Genomic DNA, 17,186 nt, shown 5'->3' on the forward strand with positions numbered 1-17,186 from the left:
TTGTGATAATGGTGCTGGGGGGACAACTGCTTGTGGTGCTGCTTTGGAGAATCTGTGTGCCATAAGAGATGCTGATGTCGTCCCACATGCGAGATCAGGCTGTGGGCACAATGACCCCAGATGAGATCCAGCAGTGCACATATGGCTTGATGTGCTGATGGTTGAGGTGATGCAGCCAGCTTATTTCTCAAAGAATCGGCAAAAAAACCCAGCTGTGGCGGAAGGGAGGCAACCAAGGGTAAGGAGGGGAAGTGATGAGAGGAGGGCAGCATGCTGTTGAGTGACTTAGTGACTTTTGTCGCTTCTTTTTTTGCACTTTTCATTGGTGACATGTGCAAGCCAGCAACCCCAGCCCACCTTCCTGCCAACGGTGCTGAAAGCTGTAATGTTGGGCTTCCTTTTTACAGCCTGCTGATGTGAGTGGACTTTAATGTGGAAAGGATTTATGTTCAGGAGGCAGAAGGGAAGCTTTATCATTTATTTAATGAAAGTAATATATAAATAACACAATAAACACTTATACCATCACCAGTATTTACTGAAGGAGTACCAAAGCTGAACAAGAAATATGAAAGCAACAGAAGAAGGAAATGCACGCGCTTAATCCCTCTGGAAATCCTGTATGCTGCAAGAGGAGAAAAACTGGTCCTCAGCATCTACATGTTAGTTTTCTCACTGGTGAATTTTGGATACCTCCTCCCCATTGGTCAGCCACACTGAGTGCCCCAGTGTAGGCACTGCAAAGGTTTTGGGAACTGTGCATAATTGGCTGAGTATGGAAAAGCAGATGTGAAATGGATTAAAATCCTGTATGTGTGTTTACATATATGCATATGTAAATATGTAAATGAATTTCAGACCTGGAGATGTAAATCCAGCTGGTTGGTATCCTCTGTGCCTCACATCAACTAGCAGAAAAAAACAATGAGTGTGAAGGAAAAGATGATAACATAGTCATTGCCTAAATTCTTGGTTAAATCCATTGCGGAAAGGTCAAGGCTTCTAAATGGAATTTTAGAATATGCTTCATGGACATATAACTGCCTGGTTGAGCTACACCTCAAAAGGCAACTACTTGTCAAGGTAAAGATTTACAGGAATCACTACAGAGAAAATGAGCGTTACAGCCTTAATCCTGAACTGGCGTGACTGCTGTAATTTCCATAGAGCACGCAATTTTGAGGATTGCATGTGGTCTGGCACGGCAGATAATATGCAGATACCTGCTGCAGGAAGCAGATGGATGCCAGGCGCATCTCCTTCTACAGGATAATCCCTATCATTGAGTAGAGCACATTAGCTTGCTTTCACTTCATCCGGCCAAAAAGCTCCCTATCAGTGTGAGCTCATAGAGAGGAGAAAGTTCAGTTGAGGGAATGTCTTCTGAATTGGCCTGGCAGCATCTTCCAAATATTTGCAGTTATGCAATCTTTAGATTTGAAGGCTGAACAGTGCTGAGCACTTTAACTTGATCCAGCAAGCTGCATTTTGCTTGAAAATATTAAACGGCAAGGATGTCTCAATGTCAAATACCAAAGAAATTGTGCTGCTTGAAAATTCACAGCAAAAATTAATCTTAAAAATGTACTGAGTTTTAAGATAATCTTATATTGCTGACATGTTGCCATCTTAAGATTTTTCTCCAATTCACACTGACTTAAGGAAGATAAGCCCACTGAAATCAGTGGTTTTATTGTTGTTTTTCTGATCATTGATATATTTCAGATTTGGTATAACATATTCTGCAATGCTATTTTGCAAATTGAAGCCTAATCCTACTTCCTTTGAAGCTGGTTAGCAGAAATCTACTGGTTTCAATGGGAGGATAATTCCTTCTGTGAATAAAGAAAAGCATTTACATAAAATAACAATGTCAGAAATGAAGAATCCCCTGGTGGTGCCTGCAAACTCAGAGCACTGAAATCCTCACCAACTGTTCACGACAGAAACAAGGAGACATTGCATTTCGTACAGTGACACCGAACAGCTAGAATGATGCAAAATATCTTGAAAAAGCCATATTTAAGACTGTCCACCTCCATTCTATCATCGCCTCTCATTTCTTCTGTGGTTTTTACTTCTTGGTATTCTTGTAGACATTGTAAAAGGCGCTGCTCGACTATTTGCTCTCATGATTTTTATTCCTGTAATGACAATACAGATTGCAAAGGTGACAATATGTTACAACTGAAAAGGAAATATTTCCACGTACCAGCAATACACTTCATCTTATGTACACTTCTCTATTTTATCATTATTTTCCATTTCCATTTTTTCATGCGAGCACAGAAAGGCTCCTGTGCCCAGTTTTAATTTATACACTTAATTTGCTTAATGCCCTCTGGCTTCACATTGCCGAGTGTGGAGATTTGAAAGGAACCATCGCATTTGCATGCTACGGAGTACCTGTGCTTATTCCATTATAAAAATGGCATTTTTCATTTTGGAGTTTCTGCTATTTTACTATGTCTTGTATCAATCATAGTATGCAGCAATGATTCTCATGACAGACTTCCTTGTGGAATTGGTGCTGTAGGTCTCCAGGTAGTTAAAAGAGAATAATCTCAGAAATATTAACAATACTCATGCATGCAACATAATGGAATATATTTTAATAGCTGGGATTATCCAAGAGCTGCACAGGAGGCTATACTAAGCTCAGCCTAGAGGGAGCTCCCAGGCCAACTGCAGCCATACATGCTTCCTTCCCACCCCAGGGGGGCACCCAGGGCACAGCCAGCTGCCTCGGGTGCTGCAGGAGCCAGGCAGGACTGTCATCTGGACAGACTGCTGCACCTTTGGCACTTGGTGAGATTGAGAGTCAGATTTAATCTATTTAAGTGAAGTTGTGTTGAGGTGAACATGCGCCAAGACAGTTTGTCACTCCTTGTGGCAGACAAAGGCACCATTCTGTGCTGCCAGCTCTCTGACAAGATTTCATCCTTTCCACGATTAAAGTAAAGAAAGGGGCTGCAGGAGGACACGGCTCTCTTTCTGTATGGTAACAGAGAAGCAGGCTTCTCTTGCCGTTTCTGCTTTGGACCAGACAGTTTGCAGTGCAGTCTGTGAGGGATGCTGCATTTCAGGCTCGGGGGCTCAAGCCGATAACCTGTCTCCCAGCGATCTAGAACCAAGTGTGGGAGGCATGATAAGGGTACTGGTAGGCATTTGGACATTTATGGGGATACTGATGGATGGGAAGCTGGATGTGAGCCAGCAATGTGTCCTCACAGCCAAGAAAGCCAACTATATCCTAGGCTGAATCAAGGGAAGTGCAGAGAGCAGGGCAAGGGAGATGATCCTGCCTCTCTACTCTGTGCTGTGAGACCTCACCTGAAGTACTGCGTCCAGATGTGGAGTCCTCAGTACAGGAGAGACACAGTTGGAGTGCATCCAGAGGCCACTAAAATGATCAAGAGATGGAACACCTCTCCTATGAGAACAGACTGAGAGAGCTGGGGCTGTTCAGTCCAGAAAAGAGAAAGCTCTGGGAGAGGCCTGAGCCTTTCAGTATCTATAGGAAGGCTGTAAAAAAGAAGGGGACAGACTGTTTAGCAGGGTCTGTTGTGATAGGACAAGGGGAAATGCTTTCAAACTAAAAGAGGGGAAATTTAGGCTGGATATAAGGAAAACTTTTACACTAAGTGCAGAGAGGCACTGATAGGTTGCCCAGAGAGGCGGTAGATGCCCCAACCCTGGAGACATCCAAGGTCAGGCTGGAGGGGCTCTGAGTACCCTGATCTAGTTGTGAGTGTCCCTATTAATTGCAAGGCAGTTGGATTAGATGGCCTTTAAAGGTCCCTTCCAACACAAACAATTTTGTGATTCTCTGATTTCAGGGTTTCCAAAGATTGTTGTGAAAGCCTGCTCAGCTTGTGTCTGTGACGTTGCACTGCCTGAATGGGGACCACAGCAGCACTGGGTCACAGTGGGCTCCATATGGCAAACAGCCCTGGCAGCGCTGACTATGTGGGCCCTGCCAGGCAGGGGCTGGGTGTGCCCGTGTTTGTGCGTTCCAGTTACATGGAAACCCTACAGGAAACCGTCGCCCGTTCGGCTACTGGGGAAAATTAAAGTGTTTTCTGGAAAAAAAAAATACACTTTCCAGACTCAGATTTGGCACGGCTTCGCCTCTCCACACAGCGCGTGGCCGCACACCCGCTCCGCAGGTGCTCACGCCCCACCGCGGAGCTCCCGCACACCCCCGGCCCCGCCAACGCAGCTTCTACCCTCAGCGCGTACCCTCAGCGCGGGGACACGGCTCCCTCCCTGCCTTCTCTCCGCCGAGGGGGCGGCGCGGCCGGGACGGGCGGGGCGGAGGGGCCGGCGGGGAAGGGGAGGGGATGTCGGGGCGCCGCCGCCCCGCCCCGCCGCGCCCCATGGTGCCGGCGCGGGCGCGGGGCTGAGGCAGAGGCTGCGAGGCCGGCGGGGCGATCACACCAGCGCCCGCCGCCGCCGGGCATGGAGGGCGCCGAGGCGGCCGCCCGCGGCAGCGGCAGCAGCAGCCCCGCGCAGCCCCACTGCTCCTCCTGCGGCTCCGCGCCGGCCGGCGGCGGCGAGGCGGCGGCAGCGGCCATGGAGGAGCCGCTCGGGGAGGCTGCGTCCCCGGGGGTAGCGGCGGCGGCGGCGGCGGCGGGGCCGAGGAAGCAGCAGGGGGTGAAGCGGCATCACCACAAGCACAACCTGAAGCATCGCTACGAGCTGCAGGAGACCTTGGGCAAAGGCACCTACGGCAAAGTCAAGCGGGCCATCGAGCGGTTCTCCGGCAGAGTGGTGAGTGAGGCGGGCGGAGGGGCTGCCCCGGGGTTCCGCCGCTTGGCGTTCCTCGCTGAGCCGGTCGGGTCCGAGGGGCTCCGCGCAGCGCGGTCTTACGCAGGAGCTCCCCTTTTTTGGGGGGTGGGGTGGCTGGGTGGGTGGCAACTCATCGGTGCGTTTAGAAATGATGTTATTGGAAAAAGAGGGTGGCTTGCTGTGCTTATTCGACTCTGACACGCGGGTCTCCCGTGCATAGTTACTCTTTCCCAACTGGAAACCTGTCACGTTCCCCAGTCAGCCGATACCGCTTACAAAGCGCTGTCAGAATGGCAGGCATCGCTTCTGCAGCTCCAAACGCCGTCATTCGGTCATACTTTTGTGACCTGAACGTTGCTGACACCTAAAAAAAACCCTCAGCGCCATTGGCTTCCCCGATCCGTGTCACTGCTCGGCAGCGCCGGTGCTCGAGCCCCGAGTCCTGCCCGAACTCGGCGTGTCCCTGCCGGTACCGGAGCACAGAAGTGCGGCTGGAGAAGTGCACGCATTAGCCAGAGTTCGTGTCATTCTCGGTTTCAGAGGACCGGCAAGCGAGAGGCAGGCATTAGCTGCCCGGAGATGCTTTTTCAAAGAGGTCTTAGCCTAGCTCTTTATGTGAAGCAGACTAAGCGAGTTTTCACCAGGCTTCATCTAAAAGCAAGGCATCTCCCCAGTGACACTACAGGTTTTGTTTCATTTATCTTCCCGTTTTGCTTGTCTGTGAGCTCAGCACGCACCCAGAGGCAGAGGCAACTGTAAAACAGCAAAAGAAATTGTAGATGCGCTGGCTTTAATAAGAAACATTTACTTTGCAACCAAATATCTTTGTGCCGACAGTGAAACTGAGGTTTCAGCCAAGCTGTGGAGTCAGATCATGTATGCTTTCAGTTTATTAGCTCATTTGGAGGCTGGCTGAAGAGAAACCAGAGATGGACATCTCTGCACATGCTCACTCCAAGTGCAGGGTTTTTAAAGTTTGCTGTTTTGGCTGTCTCACAATTTCAGGCTAACAAAAGCTCCAGGGCTATATTATTTAGGCTGTATTATTTACTATTATTTTGTAAGAAGATAATTTTGGAGTTGCATACACAATGCAGTAAATAAGAGAATACGTTGAAGATGCCTCTTTCAAACTCTTGGATAATCAGCAAGAGAAAAAGTGGACTGTACTGTAATTGAGATTTGGATTTGGGAAGGACCTCTCTGTGGAAAGGATGTAGCAAAGATGCACATCCACATTAAAAACACACCTGGTCCTTCTGCTGCTTGCATATCATACACTTCTGCTCTACCAGCAGCTCGGGATATGCAGCAATATGGCTTGAGCCGAATTTATATATATATATGTATATATTTGGTTGATCCCATCTCGAGATGGAGAGTGAAAATCAAAATACCTGTGTGATCTCAAGTGCAGTAGAATTGTTACACGGGCTCTAGCAGCTGGTTTGTAGAAGCTAAACAAATCCTTGCAGGGGTGTTAGTTTTATACTGCGGTAACATAAACCTCGGCGTGTGGCACTTCATAATTATTAACTAGTCTAGAGGCAAACTGTGGTGCAGTGTGAGTGTTTGAACTTAACATCTGTGAGCATATGCAAAATACCCACGTTTTGTCTGCGCACAGAATAAAAGCAAGCTGCCAGGAGTCCAGTCCAAATGAACAGAAAGCTCACTTCTGGCTTTCTGAAGGTCTCCCCAACTGGCCGGTTGCTCTCAATGCAGGAATGGTTGCTCAGAGAGGCACAGTGCTTCCCTCCAGTTCCCCTCTTCCCATCCCTTTCCCACATCCTTGTCACATCTAGCATGTGCAGCAGGCCTAACAGTTGGCCTGGCTGTGGCCAAGTGTCCAGCAGGGGATGCAGGAGAGAGCTGGCTCTGTTCCTGGCACTGCTTCCCATGCAAATTGTCTGACAACCAGCAGCCAGGTAGCCGAGTCCCAAGGTCGCTCCGGTCTGCTCTGTTTGCTTCCTATTCTGCTGCTGGTTTAGCTAATCGCCTTTTCTTTACTCAGTGGTTAGCAGGTATTTGAGTCTGTATGGTAACAGATTGCAAGGCTGGACCTTGGAAGTCACACTGCGTCCCCAGCCAGCTGTCTTCACTGGGCTCTTCTCCTGTTTGGCCTTTCTGCTTTTCCCATCCTTTAGCAATCTCTTTCACTCTGTGGCATTTCATGAAGATATCTGCGTGATTAGCCATGCTTTTAATGTGAAACACGAACATTGGATTTGTTGACATCCATATGGCAACAATAAGCAGCTCATGATTGAAGCAGAAATTAGCAAGTTTGAGTTAATGAAGTAAAAACAAGGTGTAAAGACGCTCAGTCTGAGGTGTGTACATCTTTGGTCTCTTGCCCTAGCAGGGTTTCTGTTGACTAGAATGAAAGTAGTATTTGGCAGTTGCTAACAGGGTACAGGTTTATTCAGGTTGCTGTAGTTTCCTTGTCTTTCCTCTTAGCTCAGTGAAACGTGATCATAAGGTTTCCTGCCATAAAGCTCCAGGGTAGCTTGTGTGATGCATGTAGTTTGTTATTGGAAACAACTTAGGTGAATTTGTGTATGGGTTACCACAGTGACTGCAGGCCGTTAAATAACGCCCGCTGCGTGACGTATAGGCTGCCCAATTTTCCCAGCAAGATTTCCTTCATTAGTACTCTCTCAGCATACACAGTGTAACTTAAGATATTTTAAATTAATGCACCTGTTAGTGAGTGTAAGGATGAAGAGATGATATCGCGGGCCTGTGAAGTAACACTCACGTTGACGTTTCTGTGGGTGTTTTCTCCACTTGTCATCTTGCACATGTTAGAGCAAAGAACTGAGCTTTTGTTCGTGTTATATAGTCAGTATGTGTTAGCCAAGAAATCTCCAGCTACACTTATGTCAGCAGTAGATAAGCTGTGTGCTGACCACCTCCGGCCCAGCCTGCGTGCGGTGCCTGGGGAAGGCCGAGGCTCTCGGTCCTCAGCGACTGGATGGATCCTTGCAGTGTGGGCAGGCATTTGTTTCTCTGGCTGGTTCTGCAGCTCTCATGCATTGCTTGCTGTTCCTTACACCCTCACATGATGGCTTCTCTGCCCTTCCTGCTGGGTGCCTCCTGTCCACAAGCCTGATTTTCCCCTTTGCAAGAGCCAGGAGCTTTTCTCCCTCTCTTCCTTGGGGAGCAGCTGCAGGAGCCTTGTCTCTCCCTTCTGCTCAGTCAGGACCTCTGTTTTTCCTCCTCGCCAGCAGGTGGAGGAAGCAGTATTCTTCTCCAGCCTTCCTTCAGCACGCTAGTTATGTGGGGAATTGATGACAGGCTGCATTTGGCACGAAGAGCAGGCGTGCAGCGCATACTTGTGCAGACGGGTTCCCGTTAGTTGTGTGTGCACAGAAGTGTAGGTAGAAGTGCAGGTAGAAGGATGCTGCCAAATTGCATTAGTTTCCAAATTAAAAGCTTATAAAAACCCTAAATTTTAGATAAACAGAAATAGGTTCAGTTGCAGTGTGACTGAACATCTTTGCTTTGAAACAGCTGTGCTCTTTGGAGATTGTGGAGAGTCATGCAGGGTTTTGAAATCCCCAAACAAGAGCAAATTATATAAAAGGAAGACCTCTGCTTTGCTGATTATGTGATATATGATATATCTCTGTATTACTGCAAAAATAAAATATGAGCACCAACAATGGCCCTGCCATGTCAGTAATGAAGAACTTGCATGTTGCACAGCCATCTGTGTGTTGGCAGTGTGGCTTTTAAGCATTCTGAATACCAACATAGAAGCATGCTTATGGGTCACCAGGGCTGGTGAAAGCCAGGCAGGACGTTTGTCCCAGTTCTCTTTCCTGCTTTGCTGATACTGTGAGGACAGCGGCTGTCTGCTGCCCTCAGACAGCCCAGCCAGGACCCTGGGTCCAGTTAGCTGTCAGTGCTCTGGTTCAGTGGCTCCTCACTGACTGCCTGGACGCATTCCCTTTGTTTTCTCAGCAAATCTTCCATACAAGGAGCTAAAAGGATTCGGGTGTCTTTCAAGAACTGGACTTATCCAATTAATAAAATGCCTATGTTAACATCAAGTATTCCACAAGTAGAAAACGCAAGTATTCCCCTCTTCCCTCCTATGTGTGTGAATTATCATGCTATCTTTATCATGACATGGTGTACTTCCATTTTATCCTGAGCACTCCTGCTTTATTCAGCACCAGTGTCACTACCTCATGCTGATTTTTATCTTGATCCTTCAGTGCTCATCCTCTGCAGAATCATGTCCAGATCTGAGGCAGAACTGTTTTTTTTTGTTTTTTTTTTTTGAGATCTTTTGTTGTTCTTATGAAGATATCTTCCTTTATTGCAGATACTGGTGGAAGTATCTACACAACACTGCTGTGATGTGAAGTGCTCATACAGTACTTTGCACAGCAGGATCCTGATTCATGTATGTGGCTTCTACAGCTATGATAATACAGTTGGATAATAGTAACAATGGCTTGTATCTCATGATACAAGAAAAAGAGAAAGAAAAACTTACAGATTAAAGCCAAAACCATCAGAAGTATCAGCTAGCCTTGAGTGTACAGCCTAACACCTGATTTTTTCCAGCCATATGGAGTATGTGACATCGGGGTCCTACAGATGACAGCCTCCTCCTGCAGAGCTGCATTGCGCCTTGCTTCTGGACTGCCCCAAACTTTTGTCCCAATGTGACATTTGGTGTCAGCCTTCAATCCCGACCCTTTTGCACTTGCTTGCTGCTGCCTCTCGCTTTGTTCTGCATGCCAGCGTCATGACCCGTGCTGAGAGTGCAGCCGTGTTCACTGCTCTGGAGCTGGGAGCGCCAGCGGGATGTGTGCAGCCTGCTGCAGGCACTGCTCCAGCCACTCTGCACTCACTGTGAGGCAGGCTCCTTGAAAACCTGGTGCCAGAACTTCATGGCTTTCTTCTTTCTTAAAGGTGCGCAAAATGTGTGCTGCTTGGGACTCAGAATGTGACAGAACCTGGACGTGGTTTCATGGTGCTGAGGGCATGCTAGTGAAACCCGGGTAAACAAACAAACAACAAACAAAAAATAATAAGAAATTGTACCAAAGCATGGAAATTCTAGATCTGGAATGAATGCAAGTTGGGAAGAGTATATGCGCAGTAAAAAGGCTTGCAAATGGTTTTGTTGTTAATTTACTTGTTCCACTCTTAGTTATTATCTGTGTTGTGAGAATGATTAAAAAGGAAAAACAAAACCCAAAAACCCACCAAAATTAATCTAATGTGATTTACTGTGGATGCTGTGTGCTTCTCACAATAGGAACTACCACCTAGTTGTATTAAGTGACTGCAGTCTTTACATAAACACTTGTGTAACTGAAATGTCAAAGACAACTTGAAGGACTGCAAAGGGAAGCAACTGATTACAGCATGCGAACTGTGGAAGGCACCTCCAACCCTTGCTGCAGATTTGTTCAGAGGAGTTCAGTGGGAAGTCTGACCAGCCAGTAAGGTCAACGTTACTTTGTCGAATCTGTTTCTAAATTAAAGAACAACGTCTTCTTTGGGCATCCAGTAACATTCTTTGGACGATTTTGGGCTGCCTTACAGGTGAATAGTTACCAAGTTAAAAGAAACTGTTGCTACTTCTTTTTCCTTCTGGCTAGGTTGCACAACTTTGGTCAGGTCAATTAGCTTTCCTGTGCCATTGTATCCCACTGGGGATGGATACTACTCAAGTTGACTACTTGGGCACATTTTGGCCTATTTTAATCCCACTAACCAAATTCTGCTATGGAATTCGCAACAGAATTTGAGTCCATGTTTATAATGCAGCCTTCAGCTTAGAACATTGTAAAATGCTTAAGCATTAGTGCAGATGATTTCAAAGCACCATATGCTGCAGAATGGAAATGGCTTGAACAAAGTCTTTCATTAGATATGGATAAAATATACTGTGTCTTTTGGTGGCATGTGTTTTAAAAATTACTATTATTTTTTAAGAACCACAATGTGGATTTGCCATGTGGAGGCAATTATTATATATATTGTAGTTTGGGGTCATACATGTTGAATAAAACCGTGTGGAATGTGGAGTTCTTGAAGCAATTGTTTATTCTTTGCAGAACTGTAATCGTAGTTAGTCTGTGTTTTGTCTGGTAAATAAATAACTAGAGAGAAATTCTGCTGGCCAGAGGAATCAGGAGGGTGTACGTGGTGGCCACATCAGTGCCAAGGAAGAAGACTGTTGTAGGTGTATCAGCCTTAAGCACAGAGAGATCAGTGTGTATAAAGCCATACTGATCGCAGTGCAGAGTGTATGTGACACAGTTCCATCATGCATATGCCAGGGATTGGCTGTAACTGTGGCTTTGGTGAAGGCATCTTCCTGGCTTAGGTCTCAGGCTCCTTTAACATGCTTGGGTACCTCTCTGTCTGCATGAACCTGCATGCCAATGCCAAGCCTTCTCCTTTCTTCAGAGCTGTGTTCCATGCAATGGGACACTGCTGTTCTCTTTACTGTTGTCTTCTATGCTCTACCTATGCAAAATGAGATCAAACACGTCTTCTGCTGTGGCACCAGTCAGTATCCCTGAAGAAGTGCCTTGGGGCTTGAGGTGGAATGGGAGCTCCCAACACGTGCAAGGGTTGAGGCTGCTGCCATTGCCCAGCTCTAACATACAGTTTCCATACTATCATTAAGATTGGGAAAGACTTCTAAGATCACCTGGCCCAACCACCAGTCCATCCCCACCATGCGCACCGACCACATCCCTCAGTGCCACATCCACAGGGTTCTGGTTCACCTCCCTGTGCAGCCTGTTCCAATGCGTCAGCGCTCTTTCTGAGAATAAATTTTTCCTAATATCCAACCCGAACCTTACCTTTGGTTTGCATGCTACTGTGATGTGTGTTAGTGTGGGGATCTCCAGCCTGCAGAGTATTGCTTTTCTCTCTTGCCTCCCGCCTAAGGATTTGTTCCTAAGTTGCCCAGGAGTATTTTATAGAAAATACTCCTGTTATTAGCTGTGGTGGGTCAGTGTACTTGGCATAGCTGGTATGTCAGAGGAAACCTCTCAGATGAAAAGGTCTCTTACTAAATATGCAAATGATATTTGTCAGTGTTTCCTTCAAATATCTTCCAACAGATGTGGGTACCATGTGTGTTCGCTTAATAAACTAAACTCGAAATAATTTCCACTTTACTAGCTATATGGGGAAAAGTAGGGGGTGGGGAGCAAACTACAAAGCAAGGTAAAACTGCATATGTGTGCTGTTATATTTGATGACCAATTCATTAAAGCCATAAGTGTATCCAGGCTTTCAATAGTGTTCTCCTGCTGTTGCTTCCTGTACTCCCTGGCTACAAAATCAGTCTCTATGGCTCTCATTTGTCTTACCCACATGAAAGACTTTGAGCATCTGCAAGTTATGATTTGAGAAGTATCTGCTTTTAAACAGAATGTATTTATCACCATGTCTTCACAGGCAACGTGGTACATTGTATAAATTAGAGGATCCTAGACCTCTGAACACTAGGGGGCTGGGTGAGATATTCCATGAGCCGGCGGTGTCTGGCCATCCTGATCAAACATCCTGGACCCACACCAAAAATGCCAGATGTTCCATAGATGTTGGGGCCCTCCTGTAACCTTTGCTGTGTGCTGCAGTGGGGGATGGACGGAGGGGGTGAAATCGTAGCTATCCATTGCTCTGACACTGTTTTAATGTTCTTGTAGTTTTTATATTTTGAACCGAACACCATCAACCAACCCTGTCAAAGGAATACATAGTATTAATACTTTCAGTGTCTTAGTTCTCCCAGGGCAGGTGGGATTTGCTACTAGCTTTGGTGGTTTACAAGACATCAGCCCTTAAAACTGTCACTGGTCCACGGCTGGAGGCAAGCTCTGGATCTTGCTCAAGTGTGATTTTTGTCGGGCTCCGTTCTTGCAGACAATGGAATATAATAAAACATTTTAATGGGTGTTTCCTCTCTTTTAATTTAAAAAATAAAAATAAAAAAAGAAAGAAAAAAAAGCCAGCAGCACAACAGCTATGGGAAGGGTGGTTGGCATGGCTGGTGTGTTCAGAATAGTTCTGAGCATCTATAGGAGCACGCAAATTCACTTTAATTTACTTCAATGCTACAGAACCCACTCCTGCAGCTCTTAGCAGCGAAGTCAGAAACTTCACTCAGAAGACAGCACAGGCTGCTCCGGTTAATGTAAAATCCCCATAACTGTGTGCCTCCTCAGCCTTCCAATCTCCCTCGCTCCATCCCCAGCTCATGTCAGCCACACCAGTAACACAACCCTCTCCTTGTCCTCTTCTTCGCCCTGCTCTCACCATCCTCGCCTTCATCCCAGCTGCTCTCGCCATCCCTCTGAACTCTATAGTCCACTCTGTCCCCATTGCCTGTGGGAAGTCTGAGATGCTCTACTAAACCCAGAACCCCTCAGCTGCCCTGGCCCTGCTGCTGGCATATGGGACGACTTAAGCAGAAATGCTGGAGGAGCCAAATGTCTTTTTTTCTGAGGTCTGGCTGCTTGAGGGTCTTGCAATTATGCTAATGTCTCGCTGTGTCAGAGAGCTGAGTCAGCGTGTTTGGGTTTCAGCACTACTGCCTTGGAATAAAGACAGTAGTTAAGGGATGTTAGGCTTAAAAAAAAAAAAATAATAAAAATTCGTTGTTCTTGTGAAAAGATACCATTGCAGACTTGGAGACTAAATATAGCTGCTTGTGAACAGATCAGAAAGATTTGGGCCCTGCTGTAGATGGAAATCACAAAGCCTCCATAACTCATTTCCTGTACACAAAAAGACATTTCATCTCTGTTACAATTTGTTAGACCCCTGAATGATGCCTCCCTTTATTTGAGAGGAAGGCATTACTTAAAAAGTGAGTGTGAATACTGCTCGTGGTATTGATCACAAGAGGTAGCAATGAGGGCAGGATAAAAATACCTCTTTGAACCTTCTGGTACTAAACAAATTTTCCTTTTTTTTAAGAAAAGAAGAATGTTTGGAGAGGAAACAGCATTTTGTTGTCATCAAAAAAAACAATTTAATCTTTTGCACAGGTTTAGCAGGAAAATATGGCGTCATTTGTTGCAAATCAGCTCATGAGCTTGGATTGCCATATCTCTGCTGATTTTTGCCACTGTGCACTGTACTGACCCAACCTGGACAATGCTGATAGAGCGTTTATCTGAAGCTGGGGAAAAGGGGGCTACTCAGGTGGTTCAGCACAGCAAAAACAAGTGTTTGGTGAGAGAGTGCAGGAGGGTGCAGCCTTTTGGGTGCTGAGTGGTCTGACACTGCACAGCCTGGAGTATGGGAGAGCTGCACAAAAACACCTGCAGAAATGCCTGCAGGAAGGCAATGCTGCTGAGCAAACGAGTACTTAGCATTCATTAATAAGCAGGATACTTGGGCTGATGTCCGTAGTTGACACTTGACTTGGGATACTTAGACTTGGTTAGATTTTTGGAGGAGCTTAGCTGGACTTTTTACCATTTTTTGTAATTCTCTTGGCTCTGATACTGATAAATTTGGCTTGGGCTTAGCTGACCTACATAGGGATACAGTTGAGAGGCATCCATATCGCCCTCTCATTTTCAGCCAGATCTCTCTACATGAGTCATGCAGTGTCCTTTATGCTGACTTTTCCTTTGATACGGTTGACCTTTCTATCATCTCTGTTTGTTGCAGGGCTTTTGCCTGTCACTCATCACCCTGCTGTCAAAGCACCTCACAAACTGCTGTAGCCTCACAGTTATTCTGTTTAGTATATAGAGTCACTCTCATTTTTTTCCAGAAAGGAAATGGGTCAGTATTTGCCTTTCAGTGTTGTACCAGGTGGAAGAGTAGGTGGGCCAGCCTAGCAATGCAAGCCATGCCCTGTGGGTGCAGTTCTTCCAAGCACAGGCAGTTTACTTTCCTCTGGTGTTGAAATGAGCTGATATGAAGAAGTATAGCATGATGCTTTGAGCACTGAAGGCATGAAGTGGTCTCCTTAAGGTTACCCTGTAGGTCTCTGGCAGATCCATGGAGAGAACCAAAGTGCACCACAGCTTCAGTGTTAGCTGGGCCTGGCCTTTACTTCTTTACACGCCTCATTTGGGTAGGCATTTTGTAAATGAAGACCCTCCTCATGGCTGCAATAGTGCTGCAGGAGGATGGTGCCATTTTCCAAAGCCTGCTGGCCATTGGATCTTGGTGCTTGGTCACTGCTGGATGCTGCAGTAAGTCCTTTAGGCCTGGGAGGAGCAAGGGCCTGTGACTGCAGTGTTTACAGCTAGGCCAGGGACCAGTCCTCTTTTTCACTAACACTGTTTCTGCACACAGGCTGCAAGTTTTCAGCCCAGTGAAGTGACTGTATTCTCCCAGTTCATCTAGTTTGGCATCTCCTTGTGAAAATGCAGTCTAATGTGACCCATGAAACTCTCCATTGTGGGTTGCATATTGCTTGTGAGGAATTCATTGGGGAAAGGAATTTCATTCTGTTCTTGAGCCTTCTTCCAGCCTTTCTCAGATGTAGAGAAAACTCTGCAGTGGTGAATGTAACTGGTTATCATTATTGGATATCGTTACTCACTCACTTTGAGAATAAAACAAAAAAATCACATCCCCTGTGATATCCGTGGGTGTAGCGCTGCTCTCGGTTACATTAACACTGTTGTAAATCGAAGAGTAGAATTTGGCTCTTTGTTTCAATTGAAATATTTGTTTAACACAGGCGAGGGCTAAACAATACACTTGAAAGCAATTTGTGTTATTGTCTGTAGAGCAGAGCTTGTATTTTATGAACTGGCTGATCATAAAGACAGCAATAAATCATGTAAAGCATTCTCATTTACTTTTTCTTTCTTTTTTCTTTTTGCAGATGGGGCTTGTAGAGTAGTGTTGCAGTCAAATGTCTGCTCCAGGATATTTGAGTTGAACTGTGTGAGTCCATTAAACAAATGTAATGGCTTTTTGGAAAGAAGTGCTGCGTGTTTGAAACCAAATGTTTTACATAGAGAACATCTGGGAAGTGCTGGGTGTTTGTATGTAGAGCGCATCAGACAGCAGCTTTGGTGAGCTCAGCTGGGAGGCTGCCTGGGACGTAGTTGTAGGATATGACAGCTCAGTTGTTGCAGGGAATAATTCCTATGAAGTATTGCCATAAACCGAATGTTTGGCACAAATAGCTCCATCTTTGTTTTACTCTACACCCAAGTTATTCTTCTTATCTGCCCAGCAAAACTCTACATGATGTTTAAACAGCACGGTAAATGTTGGCACCTCTGAGCAAGCTGGAGCAACCAGTTAGTGTGAAGGGGGAGCTCAGCTCGCTCTGCTTTCAGTGAAGCACTATTGATCCCTGCCACGGGTGGTGCAGTGCAAGTGAGTGATGAATGCAGCCTGTGCAAATGGTACAGAGGGATGAGTGGGAAATGATCGATGTCATGGAGCTGTTGCATGTCGTTGCTTTGAGGAATGGGGAAATGCAAAACCAGTAAATCCATGTGATTAGCCTGATGTTGGGGTTTGGTGGAGCTACTGGAAGAACTTGAACCTGATTAAATTAATAAGCCTGCTTTTATTTTGCAACATCAGAAGTGCTATATTTCCAGGAAATATAGGAAATGTAGAGAAAAGTTTTATTTGGTAGTCTGTTCTTATTACTATTTCTGCAGTTCAGCTGAGGAATGCGTGACTCAAATGAGATGAAAACTGTGATTTCCAAAGTAGCAATGCAGCTTCTCCTTTCAGGATTGTTTAAGCAAAAAATTAAACAAAGTGGGTTAAGCAGACTCTTGTTCCAGTCCCTTGTGAACAGCAATTCACGTTGCGCAGCACTGCTTTAATAGTTTTGCTCGGTACGACATGATTTGTGGGATTTGCTAAGATGAGATTCTGGACCGAGCAGCATGAGAGGGAATTGCTCCTCACTCGGAGGAAGGTGGTACATCCAAGTCTGTGTGAAGGTCACTGGCAGGGCGAAGCAGGAAGCCTGTGCTGCTGCTGCTGCACTACCTAACAACTTCACTTTTGGCACTGGGACCCCAGAAATCTGAGTGCTGACTCTCCTTCATTCAACCAACCCTGGCCAAAGTGCAGGCTAAGGAAGGTGTCTGTGTGTGTTGAAGTAGGGGGCAACAGTCCTGGAGATCACGCAGTCCAGGGGAGCTCTCTGCCAAAAGCTTTCCATCTCATTCTTTAAAAAGAAACACGAAACAGTTCCCCATTTCTCCCCTCCAAGTTAACTTTCCCCAGAACCGCTTATAACAACTGCCTGTAGTTCTGCACTTCTCTTGTAGCAAACTAGACCTGTGCTTTTAAGGCTGTAAAATTGCATGGTAGCTAGCCACTGCACTGTAGGAAAGTGTAATTCATTCCTCCCCATCTTGTCTGTTCCAAGCTTGACTGGCTGTGGGGAGCAGGAG

At 46.0% G+C, this 17,186-nt stretch overlaps 1 protein-coding gene and 1 long non-coding RNA gene across 2 annotated transcripts in view; one reads left to right on the top strand and one right to left on the bottom strand.

The window, feature by feature from the left end:
* Positions 1 to 435: 435 nt before the first annotated feature.
* LOC146545325 (uncharacterized) lies at positions 436 to 4,338 on the bottom strand. Its single transcript, XR_014884308.1, has 3 exons — positions 4,243 to 4,338; positions 3,334 to 3,525; positions 436 to 2,144 (listed from the first exon to the last, which is right to left on the bottom strand). It is a non-coding gene; the product is annotated as an uncharacterized LOC146545325 (long non-coding RNA).
* Positions 4,331 to 17,186, top strand: part of NUAK1 (NUAK family kinase 1) — a 47,624-nt gene continuing 34,768 nt past the window's right edge. The window contains exon 1 of the mRNA XM_085227718.1: positions 4,331 to 4,773. Within this exon, the coding sequence (XP_085083844.1) occupies positions 4,462 to 4,773 (312 nt within the window). The 5' untranslated portion in view covers positions 4,331 to 4,461. The remainder of the gene's footprint in view (positions 4,774 to 17,186) is intronic.

This window comes from Meleagris gallopavo, chromosome 1, assembly GCF_905368555.1.
Source record: "Meleagris gallopavo chromosome 1, MGAL_WU_HG_1.1, whole genome shotgun sequence".
Taxonomy (NCBI): Eukaryota; Metazoa; Chordata; class Aves; order Galliformes; family Phasianidae; genus Meleagris; species Meleagris gallopavo.